The sequence below is a fragment of the Pipistrellus hanaki genome (assembly GCF_964339955.1).
Source record: "Pipistrellus hanaki genome assembly, chromosome: 2".
Lineage (NCBI taxonomy): Eukaryota > Metazoa > Chordata > Mammalia > Chiroptera > Vespertilionidae > Pipistrellus > Pipistrellus hanaki.
In genome coordinates, this window is record NC_140504.1 from 167,875,129 (window position 1) to 167,900,549 (window position 25,421).

General features: G+C 37.0%; 1 protein-coding gene across 3 annotated transcripts in view; it reads right to left on the reverse strand.

Annotated features, from left to right (window-relative positions):
• EPS15 (epidermal growth factor receptor pathway substrate 15) overlaps positions 1-25,421 on the reverse strand; it is a 117,218-nt gene that overhangs the window by 41,874 nt on the left and 49,923 nt on the right. For all 3 annotated transcript variants that reach the window (XM_084872890.1, XM_084872891.1, XM_084872892.1), the window contains 3 exons: positions 23,590-23,746; positions 19,915-19,997; positions 7,647-7,719 (listed from right to left, as the gene is read on the reverse strand). In XM_084872890.1, the coding sequence (XP_084729016.1) occupies positions 7,647-7,719; positions 19,915-19,997; positions 23,590-23,746 (313 nt within the window). The remainder of the gene's footprint in view (positions 1-7,646; positions 7,720-19,914; positions 19,998-23,589; positions 23,747-25,421) is intronic.

Genomic DNA, 25,421 nt, shown 5'->3' on the forward strand with positions numbered 1-25,421 from the left:
ATTTCTATTCATGATTTTTATAGCGTGTAGATTAAGATTCATCTGACATTTAAAATTTCCATTATGTGGAAAAAATCTTTACTGCTTTAGCATGTCACTGTGACATATATCTTTCTTGTTTTTAAGTTTATATATTTGTATTATACATTATATTATGGGCTATTCTTACTCTTCAGGAAGGCGGAATAACTGCTTCACTTCAACATAGTAGCTTGAGTAACTACAATAGTTTGAAAAAGTCTTATAATTAAGTATTTTTTTAAAATGCCACTCATTTTGAATGCCTTATTGTTTTATTATACTTATTACAGATATATAGTAAAATACATGTCATATAGTTTGTACATAAAGATATGCTGGCCTAAAAAGCAGTTTTTAAGAATACTGGGAGAGCCCTGACTGGTTTTGGCTCAGTGGATAGAGCCTTGGCCTTCGGACTCAAGTGTCCCAGGTTCGATTCCAGGCAAGGGCGTGTACCTTGATTGCAGGCACATCCCCATTAGGGGATGTGCCGGAGGCAGCTGACCGATGTTTCTATTCTATAAAAAAAAAAAAAAAAAAAAAAAAAAAAAAAAAAAAAAGAATAGTGGGAGAAAAATTTTTTTTTCTTTTCCTTTAATTAAAAATGTTCAATGGCGTGGCTCAGTGGTTGAATGTTGACATATGAACCAGGAAGTCACTGGTTCAATTCCTGGTCAGGGCACATGCAGAGGTTGTGGGTTCAATCCCCAGTCCGGGGCATGCAGGAGGCAGCTGATCAATGATTCTTTCTCATCATTGATGTTTCTCTCTCTCCCTCTCCCTTCCTCTCTGAAATCAATAAAAATATATTTTAAAAAATGTTCAAAGGCAGGAATAGAAAAAATATGTTAACTATTTCCATCCTCAGATATTCTAGTCTAATTTCCCATTCTCTCCTAAACTCCAAAGAAAAACATTGGACTTCTCATATGTAATGATATATAGTATTTATAACTAGATATAACTTGATCTCTACTTTTACTGTAAATCTAATAAAAATAAAATTTAACTTGAAATTTATATAAGAAAATGTCTAGGACATAATGCTAATTCTGAAAAAGCTGAACACAAAGACAACATAAATATAAAGCCATTTATGTATATTCATAGAAAATACAGCAAAAATGTTAATGGTTCTCTCTCGAATGTGAAGTTGTGAAGTTTTTCTTTTTATTGATTTTTCTATATTTTACAAGATTACTCTGAACATTACTTTTTTTCATATTACTTTTATAATCAGGAAATGTCAAAAATTATAATTTCCACAGCAATATCAGTATCCAGATATACTTGGCTATTTTATTTTGGTACAGATTTGCTTATCCTGAGACTAAGTAAAGGCAGCAAATGCATATCTCCCTCCTCCCATGACTAGGACAGTGGCAGGTACTCCTAGCAAACAGTATCTTCCACTAAACTAGGATAATTTTCTCTTTCCCTTATGATAGATAACTGTTCGGGAAAATCTTCTGCTGAATCAGTGCATAATCTCAGCACTATCAAATGTCATCCCGTCAAGTGAGTGACAGAAGACATTTGTCAATACCTTTGTAGTTAGAGTCTATTTTATTCTTTCTCCCCAAAACATTTCTTCATTAATTTTGTTTAAATTAGTTACTTTCTTATTCATCATTCCCTTTCCAGTGTATCTGAGAGTTGTTTCCATATTGTGTTGTACAGCTATAGAAGTTACACATTTTTTACCTTGCATTTTCTTCATGTAACATTTATTTCATTCTATTTTAAAAATTTCTTTATTGATTAAGTTATTACATATTTGTCCTCAACCCCCCATTCCAACCCCCCACCCCCACCCCCCTCATGCCCCCACCCTTGTATTGTCCCTGACCACTGGTCAGGCTCATATGTGTGCACATAAAGTCCTTTGGTTGATCTCTCCCTTTTATCCCCACCCTCCCTTTGAGGTCCAACAGTCTGACCCATGGCTCCTTATCTCTGGGTCTGTTCCTGTTCATCAGTCTGTGTTGTCCACCATTTCCCCTAAATTAGTGAGATCATGTTATTTCATTCGTTTGTACAATAGTTTATATTTTGGTTCCTGTCTTGTGCTATTAATATCAATGAATTCTTTCTTAAAAGAGACCTATGTGTTTCAGGTGAACTTAAAACATGGGGCTTAGAATAGGCTGACACTGATAAGCTGATGGGCTTTGAAGATTTATTTTTCAGATATTACCACAATTCGTAAATATTAAAAGGTGTTTGTAAAACTGGGCTTCATTTTTTAAGTCTCCTGCCCCTTCTGTCTTAGCTGTTTTGCTATTCTGATAATTTAGAAAAGTGAAATGATGTAACTAAACACATTAATGAAATTCATAATGCCTTTACTTTTCCCCCTTTCTCTTCCCCCCTAAACCCCCCCCCCAACCCATTCTAAATGAAATTAAGCTAGATTCATCAGTAAAAACTTGCCTGGGCAAAACTTGCCTCAGCAAAAATAATTTTACAAATTGAATTAAAGGTCATAAAGGAATCCTATATGACCTAAAATGACCACTCACATATTTTTTCTTTTTTTCTATTATACAAATTTTATGTAAATATTCTCCTGCTGTACAAAAAAAATAATTTAACAGTAGAGTTAATTACATGTTCCCTTGATCATTCTTCCTATCCTACCCCCTTTCCTAAAAGTAACACTGGTCAGTAGTTATGCTCTATTTTCCATGACCATGCTCTACAGCAAAAGGAAGGACAATAGAAAGAAAGGACAAAAGGAAGCACTCAGAGAATGGCAAAGATGAAGTGAACAGACTACTAAAATACAGTGCCAAGGTTCGTTTTAGAAAATACCAAAGCTAGCCATAGCCAAGGTTCCTAATCCAGGGATGAAGGGATCCTTGAGCTGGGATCTTGGCTTTATTTAAAAAGAAATATCAAGGAAACTGTCTTGTTTTCTAGAAATTACACAAGTTACTAAACATGATAAACTCATCCCCATTCCTCTATACCCCATGAAGTACTACAGGGGTACAGAAAATAAAATTTTAAAAAATACATAAAAACTCGTATTTATATTGAAGAATAAAATAATTTTTACAACCTAAATCAGTTTATATAACTGAGAAAAGTAACTTAAGTACTAAATCTATGAAATATTATCAACATGAATATGCTTGCATTTGTTCATATAAAATACAGAGTAAAAAATCAAAAAGGACAATAATTTATGGATAATACACTTATTTATATTTAACTGGTTAAAAAACTCTATAGATTAAACCAAAAACTAAAAATAATTAGATACATTCTCAAAACAAAAGTTACAGAACTATTCTTAATATAAAAAATACCAATTGTATAGCAAGGTGTTTAAGTCAAGGAATAGAAATATTCTAGGATGGGTGTTAGAAAATCTCACTAACAGATTGCCTTTATTTCCCAATCATATGCTTCCCAGCATGTTCTAAGAGCGTTATCACTAGAAAAAGAATGTTGAGCTCATATATCTAATTTTATTTCCACCCAAAATAAGTCAATCTCTGAATTAAAATGAAAAAAAAAAGAAAAACCATGGATAGTTACTATGAATTATTGAACTTTTACTGATAAAGTATAAATAATTAAGAGCCTCTTTTGCATGAGGGTTGTATGAACACTGTGAAAAAGTCCGACTTTTCATGACGTACTGTGCTACCAAACCTATCTGTAGATTCTGAGTGGATCTTCACCGGTTTTTAATTTCATGCACAAAATTGAAGTTTATTGATTTCTGTTCCCAATGGCTTCCTTAAAATTACATCCATTTAACAATGTCTTTTTAAAAATTAATTTTAGAGAGAGGAAAGGAGAGAGAGGCAGAGAGATCAATGTGAGAGAGAAACACTGATTGACTGCCCTCCTGACCAGGTAGCTCAGTTGGTTGGAGCATTGTGCCATTCACCAAAAAAAGTTGCAGGTTCGATTCCCAGTAAGGGCACATACCTAGGTTGGGGTTTCAATCCCTGGTCAGGGTGCATACCAGAGGCAACAGGTCAATTTCTGTTTTTCTGTCTCTGTCTCAGTCTCTGTCTCTCCCCCAGCCCCCTTCACTCTCCCTCCTTTCTTCCCCTTCCCTCCGCCCTCCCTCTGTCCCTCTCTCTATCTCCCTTCTCTCTATAATCAATGAACATATGCTCAGGATTAAAAATAATAATATTAAAAATAAAGTTAGTTTAGGAAGAAAGGCAAGAGGGTGGAGTAAGCACTTAAATTTTTACATGTTGGGTGATAAGAGTGGCAGTAGTGAGAAAGAAAAGCACTGGCAGAAATAGGAAAGTTCAAAATTGAAGCTTTCCCCACACCACTACAAGATGAAACTCATTTTAGACATAGTGACCTTGAAAAGATAAACACCAAAATGCCTAAGTCGAGAAATTAGGAAGACTGTATAAATCCAAAACAGACAAAAATAGTCTTTTGGCACATTGGTCACACATTAAAGAGGATTTGAAAGTTTGGTTTAAGATATGAGCTCATATAATAATCATCTGTGACTCTACATATGGAGAAAAGCAAGAATACTCAGGAAAGTCAAGTTTGGATTTTGGATTAGGCAGACACTCACTGACAGGTAAAAATTCCCTTACTTCTCCCCTGAGGCCTTCATGTTGGCATTTCTCATTAGCATCTTCACTAGAAAAGTTGGTAATAAAGAAGCAAAATCCACTTTTTTAATTCTGCTACTGATTAATAAATAGCTCCAGTAAACTGCCTTTTGCCAGAGAAATTAAAAAATAAGAACTAGGAGTTGTAATTACTTACAGATTTTAATTATCCATGTTATCACTAGTCTGTACCTCATTACCAATGGGTAAATTAGAGTTAATTCAATAGATAATGAACTCTACATATTACCACTTCTAATAAGTTGTCTTGTGCTTCAGAAAATTGAAAATGATCACTAAAATGAAAAGTTTTAATTATTTCTAGATGTCAAATATCCATGTCATCTTAGTCTAGTGTCTCATTACCATGGATAATACTTTTATTGGAATAGAATAAGTAATGAATCTACTAATGGAAAGTTGTGTTTTTTAAAATATATTGTTATTGATTTCAGAGAGGAAAGGAGCGGGTGAGAAAGATAAAAATATCAATGATGAGAGAGAATCATTGATCAGCTGTCTCCTGCATGCCCTCTACTGGGGATGGAGCCTGCAACCAAAGCATGTGCCCTGACCAGGAATCGAATCAGCGACCTCTTGGTTCATGGGTAGATGCTTAACCATTGAGCTACATGGGTTAGGCTACTAATGCAAAGTTTTAATCCACCGTTCTTTTTCAGTGAACTTATGTTTGACCATTACAAACAACTTGGTCTGTTCCAACCATGCTCCAAGATGCCTTTTATTTATAGCACCTAATGCAAAAATTCAACAATTAGGCTTTCTATGCTAATCATACATCTGGATTTAACAAAACTTAAGATTTAACATATACCTTACCGTCACCACTAAATAATAAAGGATGAGCAAATCATGAAGAAATTTTGACTAACAACAAAACCACAATGATAAGAAATCAAATATTCAAGGACTAGAGACCCAGCACAGGAATTCATGCACCAGTGGGGTCCCTCAGCCTGGACTGCAGGATCAAGCCAAAACTGGCCTTCTGGCATCCCCTAAGGGTCCCAGATTGCGAGAGGGTGCAGGCCAGGCCAAGGGACCCCATCGGTGCACAATCAGGGCTGGGGAGGTACACAGGAGGTTGGCCAGCTGGGGAGGAACGCGGAAGGGCTCCAGGGCATGCCACGCCCATCTCGCTGAGTTCCACTCAGTCCCATTCGGCCAGACCCCAACAGCAAGCTAACCTACCAGTAAGAGCTTCTGCCCCCTGGTGGTCAGTGCACATCATAGCGAGCAGACCTTTTGACTGGATGACCAGACTACTGGACACTTAGCATATTAGGCTTTTATTATAGAGGATAGTCCATTTAGCCTAAAAGGAACAAAATCTTAGTTCAAATTGGCTATTTAAATTCACATCCTCAAAAGATCTAGTAGGGAAAACAAACATTTAGACAGATACAAATAACAAAAAAATTATCTATCATAAAAAACTTTGTACTTTGAAATATTATCTGGTTAAATTTAGAAACTATCCAAGATTATATCAGAAACTATATCTATTTCTTCAGATTGAGAAAACTTTTGTAGATTGCTTTATCTTCTATCCTTAAACTATTTTTAGCAATAACTGTTGAAGTCTATGACTCTTTTGCATTTCTTAATAAGTTCAAAAACAATGTAATTGAGGTAACCCCACCATTCTCATTACCCCAAAGAGAAAAAACATTAGTGATGATCTCTTGACGTCTGCATCATGTTTGGGAAAATCCCAGTGTATATAATGAATGCCGTCTTCCAATATGAACATCAACTTTTAACAAGAAGTCTCTCTGGGCCCTGGCCAGGTAACTCAGTTGGTTAGAGCATTGTCTTAATAGACCAAGGTTGCAGGTTCGATTCCCAGTCAGGGCACAGATAAGAATCAACCAATGAGTGCATAAATAAATGGAACAACAAAAATCCATGTTTCCCTTTCTATCTCTCTCCTTCTCTCCCACCTCTAAAATAAATAAATAAATAAATAAACAAACAAACAAATAAATAAATCTCTCTCTCTGGCCTCTTCGTTAATCCCTCAATAAATCATTCTCCCCACCTTATCACAGTCCACCCGGTAAAAATCCCTGCTGAATGTCACACATCAGAACAAATCAATGAATCTAACCATTTAGAGCTTTTACCTATTTAAAACTGAGATAAATAGGGAAATCCAACATACAAGTAACATGTTAAGAAATGCCCATCCTTAGCTGTTACTGGCAACTGCTACCAGTGTTTTTACACCCAACCTCCTGTATGTACTGGTGCAGCATTCAGGAAATGATGCCCCAGTAACATGGTCACATGCAAGGCTTACTGTTCTCACTGCAGCACTGCCCAATTTTCTGTATTTTTAATGTTTGAAATACCCCTTTCTGTGTCATTTCCCAATCAGAAACTGAGGTTTGTCTTTTCTATTTTATTTTTAAAATGAAGTTACTTAAAATAGCATTTACTGAAAATGAATTAAATCTCTTTATGACAGTTTAAGATATTGTGACTACTAAGCAACTTATAAAAATATTATTTTAAAATATTCCATGTAATTTACCACCCTACCAGTATTTTGCAAAATGCTCCTTTAAAATACCAGGTCTCCTAGCTAACAAAATCTCACATCTTTGAAAAAGCAATTTGTGTTTTCAAGATGATGACGATGTTGATGACAATTTCACTCATTTAATTTTATTGGTGTAATAATATTTATATCGTAAGTCATTAAAACTTATCTATAATAGTATAATATACAGTGAAATATTATCTTTAAATACTTTCAAAACTAGAAATTTATGTTGAAAAATACTGCTTTCTCATTGCAGTGTGATCTCTGCAGGCCAGAATTCAGAGAAAAACAATCATTTTATAAAGAACAACTATTTATATTACATATATAATAGACATTACTTGATCTATTCACCAACACCACAACCATCACATAGTAAATGACCCTATACATTTAAAATATATTCTCCTAAATCAGAAATGGAATATTGGATTTCATAGCCCACATACCTGAACCTCGCTTGTCCTCTGTTTAAGAGTATCTTCTTTCTCGTTAAGATCCTGTTCCACATTATTCTTTTCCCTAGAAGACCAGCAAACAATGCAAGAATATTTGAGAACATCAGCTACACCCGGTATGGTTATCCAGCCTCCTAATCCTGAATCGCTTTTTAAATACATAGTGAAACATTCAATTTTTAAATGAAGGGCAGACCTTTCTACCCTCTTTTAATTATTTATGGAACAAATAAATACAAGCTCTGTTTGTTAAAAAAAAAAAATCGCTTTCTCACTAAAATGTGGTGAAAGAGAACAGATTAAAAAAGGAAGAGAAAAATAATCAATGAAACACTCAGGTTTCACTGACCTCACTGTTGCTATGGAAATGCTGTCCAATGAAAATTGCTGGTAAAGAAAAGGAGGGGTTGCATCAGCTTTGTAAGCTTAACCCTTGAGCACCACTGTTAAATCAAATGAAAATGGCTAATAGAAACAGCCAACAATATTAAGAAAAGGACATTTACTGAAGTGTTAATGTCCCCTTAAATCACTAGTGTGTACCAATTTTAGAATGAAATATAGAGAAAATGGAAAGAATCGCCAATACATGGGCCATTTGCTCTATAAAATAAATCTGCTAAAAAAAAAAAAAAAAAAAAAAGCTATTTTAGATCACTGATAATTTCCAACTGATCAAATATATAAAACAGTGTATACTAAGTGAAAAAAGAATCACAGTAGCATTTATCTTTCTACTCAGATCGAACAAGCTAGGATCCCCTTTTACTTTGAAACATCATTATCTAAATTCGTACATGATAGAAAAATAAGAAAATAAATTTGTACATGATCCATCAGAGCTGGATTTTTAATGAATGAATCCTAAGCAATCTTAGGTTCAGAATTACAAAATAAAGCTATTTCTTTTGATGTTATCAATTTAACTGCTGTTTATACTGAAATTCTCTCTCTCTCTCTCACACACACACACACACACACACACACACACACACACACACACACACGGCTCCCTTCACTTTCTTTTCTACAGAATGAGAGAAAAAGCTATAGGATTCTGCAGTAATACATCTTTGGGATAGGTAGGGGGAAGATAAAAGAAGGCAACATGAAGAAGGGAGGATGGCATTCAAGAAATCCTCCAGATTAGTGCTGCCAGGTTTCCCCTCAGAGTTTCATGGTGGAATTTCAGTTTCTTCCCAGACATAACCCAAACATAAGTGCAGGCTCCATTAAACTGCAGCATAAAGGAGAAATGAGACAGCTATACCAAAGAAGATGAAGATACGTAAGGGACAACTGCATGTTACATTTATATTTCTCATTGCAGGTGAGATTTTAAATGTAGACAAAACTCAACTGTTCTGGATATGTAGGTACAATGTTTTTAAGATTTGTATGGCAGAAAAAAGGCACTAGAATAAAGCTATTTGTATACTGTCACTTTTAAACACTTGAGATGGGCAAGGAGCTCACTAACCGTTTCTCAGGTGGGTCGCAATGTGGGTCACGATGTCTCGGAGATTTTAAACAGTCCCTTATCATACGAATCATTGTGGCAGTCCGCTTCTCCCTTATCTATTTACTATGCAAAGGCCATACCCCACTACCAATCCTTATAAAATTAGGCAAAGTTGAAAAACAGAAAAACACTGGAAGAAAAATCTAAATATACTCCACAAATTCTGCAAGCTCAATCTTGGAATTTTTCTCTCCTCTGTATATGATGAGCAGAAGAGTGTTTTCAGTCCCGCTGCAGCATGTCAGAGATAAGTCACATGAAAAACTAGCCCCCTCCCCCATTCCATATCCTCAGAGGCATTCTACACAAGCACAATATTAATTCAGCTCCTGCTTTCTCACAGTAGATAGTAAAAATAGAAAACATTACACGGTATCATCGATCAGCATTACACACAGTTTGGAGGGGAGTGCTCTATCCAGGGAAGATGGCACCTGTGTGTGCTTGTACTTAATCCTTTCTGCTCCGCTATTAACTGCTTTATTGGCTGTGTCTGCTCAAGTGTATGTGCATAAAATAGGGCTGCAAGAAGGCAGTAAGTCAACTTAAAGCAGCAAAGACACATGAATGGGAGAGCCAAAGGAAGAAGCTTACTTGGTGAAAAAGAAAAACAGATTACAAAGGACTCTCAGCTCTAACAAGCAAACACAGTCTATGTTTGGGTAAACTAAAGGAAGCTTAGAAAGCACAAATTTCTCTTCATAATTCTGGGTGTGGGAGGGGTGGGGAAAAGGGCAAATAAGATATGGGAATCTTTAGGCATTAATTTCTCTTAGTACTGAAATCAAATTTAATTTTTGGTCTACTGTTATCTAGTAAAATCCTGGTCTCATAATTCCTTTTTATCATAAAAGCCAAGTAGTATAACATACACTATTAAACAAAAAACTTTAAAGATGATGGATGCATAAATAATGCAAAGCATTCTGTTTAGTATGAGTAATTTAAAATTTTAATTATTTTCAAGATTCTGCACAAAAAAATGTTACATGCAGTTTCCTAAGAAGCTCAACATATGTGGATAAGACAGATATAAGATATATTCCAAATACAGGTATGTGAGCATCTTGCTTAGAGCAGCAGTCGCCAACCTTTTGGACCTCATGGACCACTGAGTGGCAACCACTGGCTTAGAGCATTACTCACCCTGGATGGCATGCCAGGAAAGCTATTACCTTCACCTCAGTAAATTCCGGATAAGGGAAATGTAATGATCCTCTAGCTTTGACTCTCTCTCTGGCCATATTCACTCCAAGATACTGGTACAACCCAAGGAATCCAAGAACACCAAAGCCATAAAGAAAGGCCAGGGATAGAGCTCCCTGGTGTTCCTAAGGTTGCCTGTTCTGATTCTGTGGAAACTAGTATCTGAACCAGCAAGGAAAGCAGAGCCCAAGTAAGGCTTTCAAAAGTATAAAATTGATAAACACATAATCCTACTATGAAGCAGTCAAAAGCTATTCACAAAGACAGTCAGGCTCAGGACCTTGACTTTATGCAACTCACTTCCATTCACCCAGTCTCTGTTTATAGAGAGAAGGGAGTGAGCCATCTGCCCTAGTTTTTATATAATACCAACATTTTAAGAAAAACAGTATTAAATCACCTTCAAAGTCCTTTCCAGATAGTTTTGTCTTTTTTCCCTAAACATGAGCATCTATTATTTTCCAACTGTAAAACAATAAAAACTAGAAACCAGTTAAAAACTAGAAAGTTGTGAAAATCATGAAGATATATTTTTCAATCCTAAAACTCATTTATAAAAATCCTTTAGTGCACACTTAACCTTAAATAGCTCAATTATCAATAAATTTCTCTAGTAACTGAACACAGAAAAGCACGCTACTCTCATTATGTAGTTTTCAGTGATGTATGAGGGTTTATGGAAACAAGTAAAATAGGCTAAAACTGAGAGATGGATTCTAATCTGACTCTGCTGTGAAACAGGTTTACTGACTCAATTCAGGTCACATTAACTTTCATTATTTTATTTTTCATTATGCAAACGCTAATATCTCTACCATCTTAAGATTTGCAAGGCAAAATTAACAAGATGGCATGTAATTAGGAAAAAAAGTAGGCTTTGAGCCTATGCTTTGATTGCTTTTTACTTATACTAAAATTATTTCTAATTTTAAATAATGCCAATGGAGTAATTTTTAAATTTGTTAAAAGGAATTATGAGTTACAAAAAAAATGTTTAGAAAATGATCTGTGACACAATTGTAGGACATGTAATCACTGAAATCTCTACTCCATAATCTTGTCTAAATATTCAAAATAATTCAAGGACTCTCTACTATTAGCAACTCATTGAATGGTTTCAAAGCATAACATCTGGCTATGAAAACCAGTGGGTATTCTGTCCACCAGCGAGAATCCGGATTCTGCTAGAAACCCAGGTGCCTTCTTAAAAGGCCAGCACACTCACCCTGGGCTCCGGTGGAGGGGCGGCAGATCAGAGAGGACTGAAGTTAAGTGTGGACTGGGTTGTGCAACTCCAAAAAAAGACCTAAAGGGACAACCACCAGGTACCTGTTCTAAGTCCCTCTCCCACTCCGACAACAGATGCCATCTTCCCTGGATAGAGCACTCCCCTCCAAACTGAATCAGCCTGGAGAAATGCAATAGCCTCACCCTCCCACCCAGCCTTTTATGTGAAACTGAATTAAATTGCTTCCTTATCACCAAATGTACACTACAGCCTCATGCTTCAATTACTCAATCAGTAACACCATTCTTGAGGTAGTCATGATTAAGACCTTCTAGTATCAGTACCACAGATCTTTACAGGGCCAGAAACAGATTAGGTTGAATTATATAAACAAAAGAGCTCCAGATTCAATATTATAAGCAATGTTTTCTCCAGAGATAATAGTTTCTAAGGGTTCTTGAACTGAACTAAACAAACAAACAAACAAAAAAAACATTAAAAAATTTCAAACTGTATGCCTTAAATATATATTTTAAAATCAGCTCTCAAACATAATTCAGATAGAGATCTATAGATAGTGTTTAGGAATATAGATCCTGGATATATAGCTCCTGTCTTTCTTCAGCTAGGGAAAGAGTGTTCATTCAGCTACTCCAACCAATGTTTGCTGAGCACTTATTCAGTAAATGCTGTGTCTAAGTGCTGAGCTGGGTGCTAGGGGTGATGATGATTACTAACATGTATTGAGACTTTACCATGCTCCAAGAACTACTAGGCATTTTACATGGTATTAGTCGTATTTCCATTTTACTTTATACAATTGAAGCACAAATAATTAACTAAGAAACTGAAGCACAAAAAATTAACTAAGTAACTTGTCTAAGTCATACCAGGAATCAAACCAGTTAGGAGACCCATGCTCTGGAATACACTGTATTGCTTTATTACAAACAAGAGGCCCAGTACACAAAATTCGTACACTGGTAGGGTCTCTAGCAGGCTGGTCCCACACCCTAGTCAAACTCCTGGACAACTCCTGATCGAGGGGACAATTTGCATACTTCTCGTTTATTATATAGAATAAGAGACATTCTGTGTTATCACACAGAGCTCAGAGTCTCCTGTGGAAAGAAATAGAACCCAGTATTGTTAAATGTTTTGAGGGGAGGAGATTGAGTGCTCCTAGCTGAGGTGGATATCAGGAGAGGCTTCTTAGAAAAGACTGGCCCATTCCTCACCTGAAACACTGAGACAGAACTACTTACCCTTCAGCAACACTTCAAGGATTCAATAAAAGAATTACTATGCAAAGCAGGCAGAGCAAAATGTCTGTAATAATAATAATTATTATAACCTATCCTGTTTACTGGCCCAAGACCAGGATAACAAAACAGCTTGACAGGATGTAGCTTTTACTTCCTGATGTTTTTGCTAAAAGGACAGAGACAGGAAGGAAGAAGCTGGTTGAAGACAAACCAATATTAACTCCTGCCTCAGCATAATTCACCACCACCACTCTAAGTGACTGAAGCAATTTCTCAGTACGTTTTGCATTTTCACTTCCAAGAACTTCTCTATTTAGCCACTTAACTTTCAGAGCAAGGGTTCTTCTTTTTTTTCTTTTCTTCTTTTTTATAGAAAATATTCCTTTATTAACTTTTGGTCGAGAATATGTTTGTATATTTTCAGAAAACAACTCCGAGACCATGTGGATTCTGGCAACAGAGAGGAATTGATAGGACTACTCCAACCATGAAGACAGAAGAGAAGCAGTCCAGAGATGGAAGACGCTGACATTGCCTTGCCATAATAGCAGTCAGCAGCTGTGTAGAGCAAGCGTTCTTGAAAATGGTTTCATGGATAATTTTCAAGGGTCTGGAAACTCTTGAAATAAGTGCAAAATGATACACTCAGATACACTTTCTCCCCCCCCCCCCCCCCCCCCCGTACTCAGTTTACTAGTCTTCAACAAATTCTCAAAGGCGCTGCTTGAAAACAAAAACAGGTACCGATACTCAAAATATGAAAAATCAGCCCACTAACCTCATGTCCCTGTGAGAATTAAAAATCCTTTTGTCTATAAAATTTTCTACTATAGTCTTCAAAATAAGCTATTTCTGAGAAGCTTTTTGTCTTATTTCATCATTTAACATATGGCCTCTAGTCTTCCATAAACTTTGTGGAAATTAGTATGGGAAATATTTTAATATTTATAGCATACTCTGACTTATTCAACTAACTAACCTAAACTGAGACTCTATGGTTTTAGAAAATGAGTGCATTAATTTTTAAACCTATCCAAATGAATAAGACAGAGTTCTTGACCTGAAGGAGTTTAAATTTGTTTAAAAGGCATATTTTTAAAAGATCACAATAAAATGCAGTGAATAAAAGTTTCTAGAAATAGACAGGAAAGGGCAACCAGCAATCAACATTTCAGGGAAGGTTTGACAAAAAATATGGTATTTAAACTGAAACTTGAAGCATCAGTGAAAGTTTCCAAAGCAAAACGTATCTCAGGCAAAGAGGAACAGCAGGATCAGAGGCAAAGAGAATAAAAGTAGTGGCATGTTGAAGTGAGAAGTAATAAGCTCACCCACCATTTGGCTGGAGAAGACGGATGAAACTGAATAGCAGATTAGTGCACTATGCTGAACACTGAGAGTACAAGAGCAAACATACTGTGACTGCTACCAAAATACTTACAGTGTTATCAGTGTTTACTACCGGGGATGGCTACAGCAGAAGAATGGTCAGTATGCCAAAGGAATACCACGAAGGAAGAGCCTTTATGACATATTCAGAAAAGTGAACTGGATCCAGTGGGAACGAGAAGTCCCTAAGGGATCCGAGTTGTACTTTATAAATCAACTAGAGGCCCAATGCACAAATTCGTGAGGCCCCTTGGCCTGGCCTGCAGATCTGGCCAAAACTGGCGGCTCTCAGACATCCTCCGAGGGGTCCCAAATTGCAAGAGGGCGCAGGCCAGGCTGATGGACCCCACAGGTGCATGATTGGGGGGGGGGGGGGGGGGGGTAGGGACATGGGAGACTGGCCAGCTGGGGAGGGACCACAGCAGGGCTCCAAGGTGTGTCTGGCATGTCCTGCCTATCTTGCTCAGTCCTGATGGACTGAACCCTAGCAGCAAGCTAACCTATCAGTCAGAGCATCTGCCCCCTGGTGCACATTATAGCGACTGGTCGACCAATTGACTGACTGTCCCCTGGTGTCAGTACATGTCATAGCAAGCAGCTGAGGGGCCTTAGGATATCATTAGCATATTAAGCTTTGATTGGTTGAAGAGCTGACCGGTCAACCAGACACTTAGCATATTAGGCTTTTATTATATAGGATTGGAGGTAGGATGGCCAAGCAACCTAAAGCAGAGAGTCTATTAGGAAATTATAAGAGTGGTCCAGATAAGAGATAAAGGCTAAAACTAAGAAACAGAAGAAAATATGGACATATTTCAACAAAATTGAGCCAATTATTTTCTCTTCTATTACATAAGCTAAGCAATACAAGCAAATAGTCCTTATGCTTAAAAAGCAGTCCAGTGAGAAATCTAAACAAAATAGGAAATTATAATAAAGTACAGTAAGTATAAGACCATGTACAATAATAGGCTGTTACATAAGATTTTACAGGTGCAGGTTTGGGACATAAAAGTAGAGAGTGCTTCTTCTTCTGGAGGAAATTATGTCTAAGGTGAGATTTGAAGAATGAGGAAGAGTTAATAAAGCAAAGGAAATGGGAAGGTGGGAATGATTTCAAGAAACATTTCAAGATAGAAGAATAGGAGGAGAGGAAGAAAAATCTCAAGTTTGTATAATAGTTTGAGTGACTAGATGAATAGTGATGTCACTGAGAAAGGGAAATAAAAGAGATAACGGAAGTGGTCAGGGAAAGATTAGAAAGTCATATTTAGAAAGTCATATTCTACTAGATATTCAGATGAAAACACTGGTTGGCAAGGAAAAATATAAATGCTCAGGTGAGAGATCTAGGTATTTGATATGATTATTACATTACTATCTTTGCTTTTCCTTTTTTAAGTTAAAAATATCATACTAATTTAACTTGATTGACATACTTAAATCCCTATGCAGCAAAAGTTGAAGGAATTAGTCACCTAATACAAACAGTTATAAAAGAGAATTTTAACAATCATAATTTTAGCTGGGTAGATAAGTCTCATTATGACTGGAATTGACAGATGATGAAAGTTTATCTACATTGTAGATCTCACCTAAATAAAAACCTAGGGAAAGTATTTTCACAAATGTCAAATCATGTATTCTACATTTATAAAACACTAGAGGCCCGGTGCATGAAAATTCATGCACTGGGAGGGGGGGTCCCTCAGCCCGGCCTGCCTCCTCTCACAGTCTGGGAGCCCTCAGAGGTGGGAGGTGACTCGGCAATCAGGGGAAGGCAACGCCCCATCACATCTCTGCTGCTGCCACTGCCAGCAGCACAAGCCTCGGCCGGCACCTGGTTACCTGAGCCTTGGTGGTCCCTGGGAGGCTGGGCAGCCATCATCCAAGGCTGTCTGTGCCTTGGGCGGGCCATGGGTGGCTGGGGGGCTGAGGAGACTAAGGAACTCCGGAGGTAGGCGCATAGCAAGTCCAGGCCTGAAGGGACTGGGCACCACCATTTTGTGGCTGTGGGCACTGCCATCTTTGAGGGTGTGGCCGTCAATTAGCATATTCCCTCCTTATTGGCTATGGGTGCTGCCATCTTTGAAGGTGGGGTATCAATTAGCATATTCCCTCTTTATTGGCTGTGGGTGCCGCCATCTTTGCAATGGCATGAGGGTCAATTAGCATATTCCCTCTTTATTAAATAGGATGACTACAATTTAAAACCTAAAAAGATTTTGGAGCTATATGATTTCTTAGTAAGACAGTCACAAAATGTTAGATATGTTTTTATGTTAGCTGGGATTCACTAAATAATATTGCCACTAGTACAACTTAACATTAGGGTTACTAAAAGTTAGTGAAAGCTCAGTTGACCAAAATGTAATTAATAATTGCAAATATCTGCACTGGCAAGAACATTTTATGATGCGCTACTTCCTACTAAAACACACAATAGAACATTTCATATGTTAAATAACTACTGTTGAAGTCAAACAAGTTGTAGAATACTGGTGTCCATTTTCATAAGCCTGCGAGGCATAGAAGACAAGTATTTTTAAATCTAGATAACATTTTTTTTAATCTAGATAACATTTAATATATATTACCTAGAAGGCAAAAAAATTTATATTAATGGGCCATTTATGGACCAGTGATCATGAAAAGTCTACACACCATTACAGATTCAGTAATAAAATGTTTACTTCTCCTATTCTGAACCACAGTAAAAACTTTTTAAATCTTAATGAGAGGCAGACTAATAGGAAGAATACAGAAGTGAAACTTATACAACCAGCATGATTGATGATTTGATGTGTGAATTTGGATGTGACTTTTTTTTTCATGAGTAAGAAAAAAAGTGGGACTATATGATATCCAAGGGGGTTTTTCTTTTGCTTTATTTTTTACTTCCAAGATCAGAGGCTTATGTAATAGGCCAATTTATTAGCAGGAAATAAGAATTTGTAGAAGGCAGATGTGCTGAATACAATGACATTTTAAAAGGTACCCAGACTGTTTACAGAATGTCAAGTCATTGTTCAAAGAGGCTGATCACTGAAATTAATAGTGATTTAAAGTTATACTGTCTTCTGCAGACATTTACCTCCCCAGAATGCATTTTTCCATCTTGCAGAATTTTCATGTGGGGATACCATCTCCTCTACTTCATATGGTATCAGTGACAAATTACCACCTACCACTCCCAGGATAGAGTTCATGAAAAATCAAACTCCAGTATATACATCCCTCACCCAATTGTTTCAGGGGTGGGCATGGCACTAAGCCAGTACAATCAGGTTAAATCTTAGAGGACTTTTCCAGGAACTGCCACAAGAGAGACACATCACTAGATTTGAAATTATAAGTACACTAGAGGCCCGGTACACAAAATTTGAGCATGGGGTAAAAGGGTTGGTGGTGGTATCCCTCAGCCCAACCTGCACCCTCTCCAATCTGGGACCCCTCGAGGGATGTCCGACTGCCGGTTTAGGCCCGATCCCATCGGGCAGTCGGATATCCCTCTCACAATCCAGGACTGCTGGCTCTCAACTGCTCGCCTGCCTGCCTTCCTGATTTCCCCTAACCGCTTCTGCCTGCCAGCCTGATCACCCCCTATCCACTACCATGCCAGCCTGATTGATATCTAACTGCTCCCCTGCCAGCCTGTTTGCCCCCAACTTCCCTCGTCTGCTGGCCTGGTCACCCCTTAAGTGCCCTCCCCTGCAGGGTTGATCACCTGCAACTGCCCTTCCTTGCAGGACTGGTCCCTCTCAACTGCCCTCCCCTGCTGGCCATCTTGTGGTGGCCATCTTGTATTCACATGGGGGCAGGATCTTTGACCACATGGTGGCTATCTTGTATTCACACAGGGACAGCTATTGTGTGTTGGAGTGATAGTCAATCTGCATATTACTCCTTTATTAGATAGGATAGAGGCCTGGTGCATGGATGGGGGCCAGCTGGTTTGCCCTAAAAAGTGTCCTGGATCAGGTTGGGGGTTCCCTTGGGGCGTGGGGTGGCCTAGGAGCCTGTGGTGATTTGCAGGCCGGCCACACCCCCTGGCGACCCAAGTGGAGGCCATGGTATCTGGTATTTATTTACCTTCTACAATTGAAACTTTGTAGCCTGGAAGGGAGCCAAGCCTCCTGCTCCCTCCATGGCCAACAGCCATTTCTGTTTGGATTTGTTTACCTTCTATAATTGAAACTTTGTAGCCTTGAATGGAGTCTAGGCTGGCAAGGGCAGGCAGAAAGCTTGGCTTCCTCCATTGCCTGGGAAACCTAAGCCTCCCTCCTGCTCTCTGTGGCTGTAGCTATCTTGGTTGGGTTTATTTGTATACTCGCTCTGATTGGCTGGTGGGCGTGGCTGCTGAGTGCATGGAATGATGATTAATTTGCATATTACTCTTTTATTATGTAGGATGAGACTAAGTACTGTATGCTTTAGCCCCCTTGACAACATAATAGGAAAATCCATCTGAGAATGGATCAAACCCAATGGAAGTGGAAACAAGAAATGAAGAGAGCAATTCTAGCTGGTTTGGCTCAGGGGATAGAGCATCAGCCTGAGGATGAAGGATCCCAGGTTTGATTCCCACCAAGGGCACATACCAGGGTTGTGGGCTCAGTCTCCAGAGCGGGCGTGGGGGGGGTGGGGGGGTGTATTTGTGCAGGAGACAGCCAGTCAGTGATTTTCTCTCATTATTGATGTTTCTATCTCTCCCTCTCTCTTCCACTCTCTGAAATCAATAAAAATATATTTTTTAGAAAAGAAAAAAGAAATGGCCCGGTCAGTGTGGCTCAGTGAAAAGAGTGTCAGTCTGCGGACTGAAGAGTTCCAGGTTCGATTCCAATCAGGGCACATGCCCAGGTTGCAGGCTCGGTCCCCAGTGTGAGCGTGCAGGAGGCAGCCAATCAATGATACTCTCTCATCACTAATGTTTCTATCTCTCTCTCTCTCTCTCCCTTCCTCTCTGAAATCAATAAAAATACATTTTAGAAAAAAGAAATTGGGAGAATAAGAGAACTGATTATATTATTTGAGTCCGAGTATAAAGCTATCACTACCTCTAAGAGGTCTTAATTTCAGAAGTCAACAAATTCACTCTCACTTAAGTTAGACGGGGTTGGTTCTTTCTTGCAACTGGAAAAAAAAAATCACAACCAAGTTTTTCTACAACAATCTCAAAATAGTCTCATGGATAAGGAAAGATCATTGCCAAGTTCTTGACATATAGTCCAGATAAATTATTTAACTACATATGTCTCAACACTATCAATAAAATAAAGTATCAGTCATTATCTGCATCAAAGTGTTTTGAAAGAAAGGAAAAATAGAATTTTTGTAAACACAGTGATATTTAAATACAATGCCTTATACATGGAAAAATTGTCTCACTTAAAAAAAAAAAAAGTAATTTTAGAAGGTCTATTTTTACAATGAATATTGCCATAAACTTTCCAGGGAATACAGAAATTAAGAAAATCAATAATACTTGTTATATTTGTTTTGTTTTGTTTTAAAATATATTTTTATTGATTTCAGAGAGAAAGGGAGAGGGAGAAAGGAGAGAGAGAAAAGGAGAGAGGGAGTGAAAAAGAAAGGAGGAAAAGAGAGAGAGATAATTTATGTAGTCATCTGTAATTTTACTTTACATACCTTTGTAGGTCAACTAGTTCATTGTTAAGGGTATCTAGCTCCTTAATAGCAGAGAAATCTGCAACAGGACTTGATCCTATGTTCTAAAAACAAAAAGTTTACAATTACAGATTATTACTATAAAATTACATATGGCAAGGCATTTAAAATGTTTAAAAGCACTACATGCATATAGGGTATTACATTTTTTATGGTATTATTAACAATTTGAATTCATTTAAGAACACTATATCTAGTGCAATTTTTAAACACAGACTCAATTATATACTAAGACATTTTCCCTTAAATTCTCTAACCTATTGTTCTATATTATGTACCATCACTTCAGATCCCAATGCCTTTGTCATTTGATCCTAGCCTGTCCAATACTTTGCGGTATAATAGATATCAGATTTATATTTTTTAAATCTTTTTAAAAATATATTTTTATTGATTTTAGAAAGGAAGGGAGAGGGAAAGAGAGATAGAAATATCAATGATGAGAAAGAATCATTAATCGGCTGCCTCCTGCACATTCCCTACTGGGGATCGAGCCTGGATCCTGGGCATGTGTCCTTGACCAGAATCAAACCCGGGATCTTTCCGTCTACAGGCTGATACTCCCAAACTGGCTAGGACAGATATCAGATTTATAAATAATTTCCTCCACTGAAGTATATATTTCTTGTGGAGATGAATGCTGATTTATTTGTAATTGTATCATCTGGCACAGTTAGTACACAAACTTTTTAAAATATATATATATTTTATTGATTTTACACAGAGAGGAATTGAGAAGAATAGAGAGTTAGAAACATCGATGAGAGAGAAATATCGACCAGCTGCCTCCTGCATCCCCCGCAACTGGGGGTGTGCCCGCAACCAAGGTACATGCCCTTGACCGGAATCGAACCCAGGACCTTTCAGTCTGCAGGCCAACGCTCTATCCACTGAGCCAAACCGGTTTCAGCAGTACACAAACTTTTATTGAGTATTTGAATTATAATGGTGGTAAGTTTACTCAATTCAACAAATATTTGCTTTTGCTAAATACTTTAGTGACTACTCTAGTTAAAGTAAAACATACTGCTCAGGCATGTTCCATAGTTAATATGAAACTGTCTTCATATAAAACAGCCTTTACATATGGTTCTCTTTCAATAATGAAGGTGTCAAAATTGGTTTCTGAATGGTACTTGCAGTTAGAAAATCTAGCTGGATTTATTTTTGGTTCTGCTATGATCTTCACTGTAAAATAGAGAAATAATTTCTGCCCTGCCCACCTTAAAAATTAAATTTTACATGTGAAGTCATTCTATAAACTTTATATTTTATAAATGTAAGCTATCCTTATAATTAACTTCATCAATAGAAGATGCTCTTAAAAGATGGATGGCCTCCCAATGAGCTGCTTCCACCTTGGCTCAATCTTCTTTGTGAAATAACTTCCACACCTCTTCCATCATCCTAACACAAAAAGAGTGACTCACACCTGACAGTCATCACTGTTAAAAATATCATCAAATAAGAAGAGTGAGAATAACAATTTTAACATCAAACAAGTTAAAAGGTGATACCACAGATGACTACAGAGGAAGATTAGTATATTATAGTTGGTACACAGCTTGTGTCAATCCTCAATTGCTGACACAAAAATTAAACACCCATACTATAGCAATAAAATGACATGCAACCAGGAAGCATAAAGTCCAGCTAAACATTTTATGAAGTATAAGAAGGGCATATAAAGAAAAATGTAGCATGTCCCTTTCTTTCAAAATATTTTCTCTCACCCTGTTTTATAGTACACACAAAAATTCCACTTTGGTGCGTTTAAGTAGATTAGAGAGCTTAGGGAAGGCAAGTAAAATGCACACAAAAACCAAGTGATGACCTGGGACAAAAGCATGCTGTTTAAGTATTTTCTCTGCATCAAGTTTGCTGCAAAAAAACCCTCTAACTTCAAAATGTATCTTGTAAACCAAAAACTGCAATGCTAAGAAGACAAAGTAAAGCTCTAACTTGAGAGTAAAGAAACTGACAGTACAAGAAAGGCAAAAAGTAGAGTGCTGCAGAATGGAGAAAGTAGTCCAAACTCAAAAAAATACAGAAAGGAAAGCAACATTCATAAAAGAATTAATCACAGCTACAAAAAAAAAAAAAAAAAAAAGCAATTCTAAAAAATAATCAGATTATTAAGAGAGACTATTTGAAAAACAAAACAAATGCTAGTTTTAACTTTTAAGGTTAAAAAATTTGGCTAATAGATAAGAAACAGTGACAATATCCCATTTTGATGAACTGTACTGATATCTGACATAAACAAACAAGTGTGTCTATACTCCAGTGAATGGACTTCAAACAAATCTGTTATATTAAAAACTCTGTAGAGTAGATAGAACTTGAAGTGTTTAGTAATGATTAGAGACTTCAATGAACAACATAATCTGCTTTAGCAAATTCTTTCATATCTGTAATTTGTGTTGGGGGAGAGTGGGTATAAAATGATGGCAGCAAGGGGAAAAAACAGTCTATTTAAGGGGAAAAAAGGGTGAAACGATGATTCCAGAACTGAGATAATTATAGCAGAGGGCACCAGTACAGACTCGTAACGTTTTATCTTTATAGGTGGCATCATTTTTAGCCTTCTCCACAACTTAGGGAACCCACATCCTACATCATAAGAAATGTCCAAAAATTCATAAAATATTCCCCCCAAAAAACTCACAAAGCAGATAATCAAATATTTATTTTATTTAAAAATAAGAACAACAATTCTTAGAACCAACTTTTGTACCTGGTGGCTATAAATTTCCATTTAGATGACTTAGAAAGTACCCAATTTGACTTTAATAAGATTTGTTTAAATGAGATTTTTCATCCTATATGACAAAATTAATGCAAAACCAAAATATTCTACTGACATTTTAAAGAATACTTTCCTAATACCACACACTTAACAACTATAACCACAGCAATGGTTACTTTATAGGTCACAAGAAATTTGCAGATTCAGAGTATGTATTTTTAACAGCAAATCCTTTTAAAGCTCTTTTAAGGCCAATATATCGTAAATGCATTATACTTGAAGGGCTTATAGATGAGAGAAAAACCAAGACACAACATGGCTAAACAATGTACTTTTGAAAGCTCCTACTGCTGGCCAGAAAACAAAACGGCAAAACCTGTTCCTAGCTGTACGGGTATGAAACTTGGCTGTCCGCTCAGGAACAAAGGGTCATGTATATGGTTAAAAAACACAGATTTCTCCACAATAAAATGTTTTTTCTAGTTTCTTAAAATTTAAAACTGATTTTGTTTTCAAAATTATATTGTTTTGTAAGAATAAATCATCAAATGAAACCCAATAATTTAATTTCATTCGAATTTTATACCCTATTCATAAAAATTAATCCACAGATCCAGGAGGGGAAGAGTAAGACATTTTTCTAATTTTGAGACTGAAAAATGTGGTTGCCACATGTGTGATGAATGATGGGGTAAATGAGGGACAGCCCAAGGATGTCATACATGCATTCAGCCTATCTATAGTTACAAACTAAACCACAAACAGAATATCCTCTGCTCCTAGCCAGATATATTTCTCCACCATTCTGTCCAAACCGAGTTTGCCATCTGACATAGGTCTTATTCCTTCCTGTTAATGCATTCAGGTTTTCTTGTAAGTTGTCTTACCTTTTGTAAATTGGCCCTGTCTGATGGTGGAATCATCTCAGGAGTAAGAATATGAGGAGGATCAATGCCCTTAACTAATTTCTGATTGATTAAGTGAAAAGCCAAGGCAAACTGATCCTTTGAAAGCTTCCCATAGTTCTTTGTGTCACATAATGCCCTGTATAAATAAACAAAATGAACAGTATGTAAATGCCACAATTACCACTCTAAAAATCTAATGTGACTATGTAGCTATTTAAAAATGATTAGTTAAATTTAAAAAGGTCATACTAATTTATGGCTTGCCCAAAACTCACTCAAGCGTTAGAAGCAAGAGAACAAAATAGATTGAGACAGATAGAATGTTGGTCCTGGTGCTGAGCAAAGGCCTCTGATCTGAGTTTGTTTTGTACGTTTTCTCATCCATTTCCACAACACCTGCGGAATAAGAGTTGTACTGGACCAAAGAATCCTAACATTGTCTATTCCCAATATTTCAACATAAAAAGATATAAAAGAATGAGTCCTAACTCATTCAGTTTGGCTCAGTGGATAGAGCATTGGCCTGAGGACTCAAGGGTACCAGGTTCGATTCTGGTCAAGGGCATGTACCTTGGAGGCAGCTGATTGATGTTTCTCTCTCATCGATGTTTCTAACTCTCTCTCCCTCTCCCTTCCTCTCTGTTAAACATCAATAAAATATATTTTTAAAAGACATTAAAAAAATGAAACGTAAGTTTCAACAAAATTGGTTCATTAGTGGAATTAGAATGATTCTAAAACAAGCAAAAACTTCCATGTCAGCTTGCTTCCTGCAACTCGGAGTAGGAGGATCACCAAGTCAAAGCAGAAACAACAGCTGCAAATGGAGATCACATGTGAAGAAAGTCAGCAATCTGGAAAGCTTTACAAAATCACTTGAGGAGAAACAGCAAATGTTTTATTCTATTCTATTTTTTTTTTTTTTAGCTTAGCTTTCTGAAGTCCTGATCTGTTTGATTCATTGAAAACGAATATGGCCTGACGGAAAGACTACAGGTTATAGGTTACAGTGTCAAAGAAACATTGAATTTCAGCTTTTGTACTTATTTATTCTTTTTATTTTAGCCAAATTTTTAACCTCTCTGAGCCTTAATTTCTTCATCTATAAAGTGGAGATAACATCCATCTCGCAAGATTACTATGAGAATTAAAGACAAAGCACATAAAAAGTGTGGGCATAATGCCACTCCCATGACAGCTGCCATTTTACTGAGCATTGTGCCTAGCTTAGGCACTCAAAAGTGGCAGCTATGCTTAGTTATGCATGTAATTTTTTCCAGTCTTGGGTTCTTGTTCCTTTAAAGGTAGATCTACTGCCCTCCTCTGTTCAACCCTCTGTACATGTGCCAATGCTCTAATCACTTAACACACCAGTCAGGGCAAGGCTTGTCTTTTTTAAGGACCAAGTATGTAATTCCAATGTGAAGGTATAAAAGTATACACATATCCTACAGAATTGTACAAATATGCCTTAAAAACACTTTAAATACAAATTTTGTATTCTCCCTTAAAAATTTAAGATGGCCCCAGCCAGTATGGCTCAGTGGATAGAGCGTCAGCCTGTGGACTGAAAAGTCCAGAGTTCGATTCCAGTCAAGGGCATGTACATTGGTTGCAGGCACATCCCCGGTGGGGGGTGTGCAAGAGGCAGCTGGTCGATGATTCTCTCTCATCGATGTTCTAGCTCTCTATCCCTCTCCCTCTCTGTAAAAAAACAATAAAATATATTTTAAAAAATAAAAATAAACAAACAAATAAATAAATAAATTTCCTATTGATAAATGCCTAAAAATAAGAATGCACAAAACACT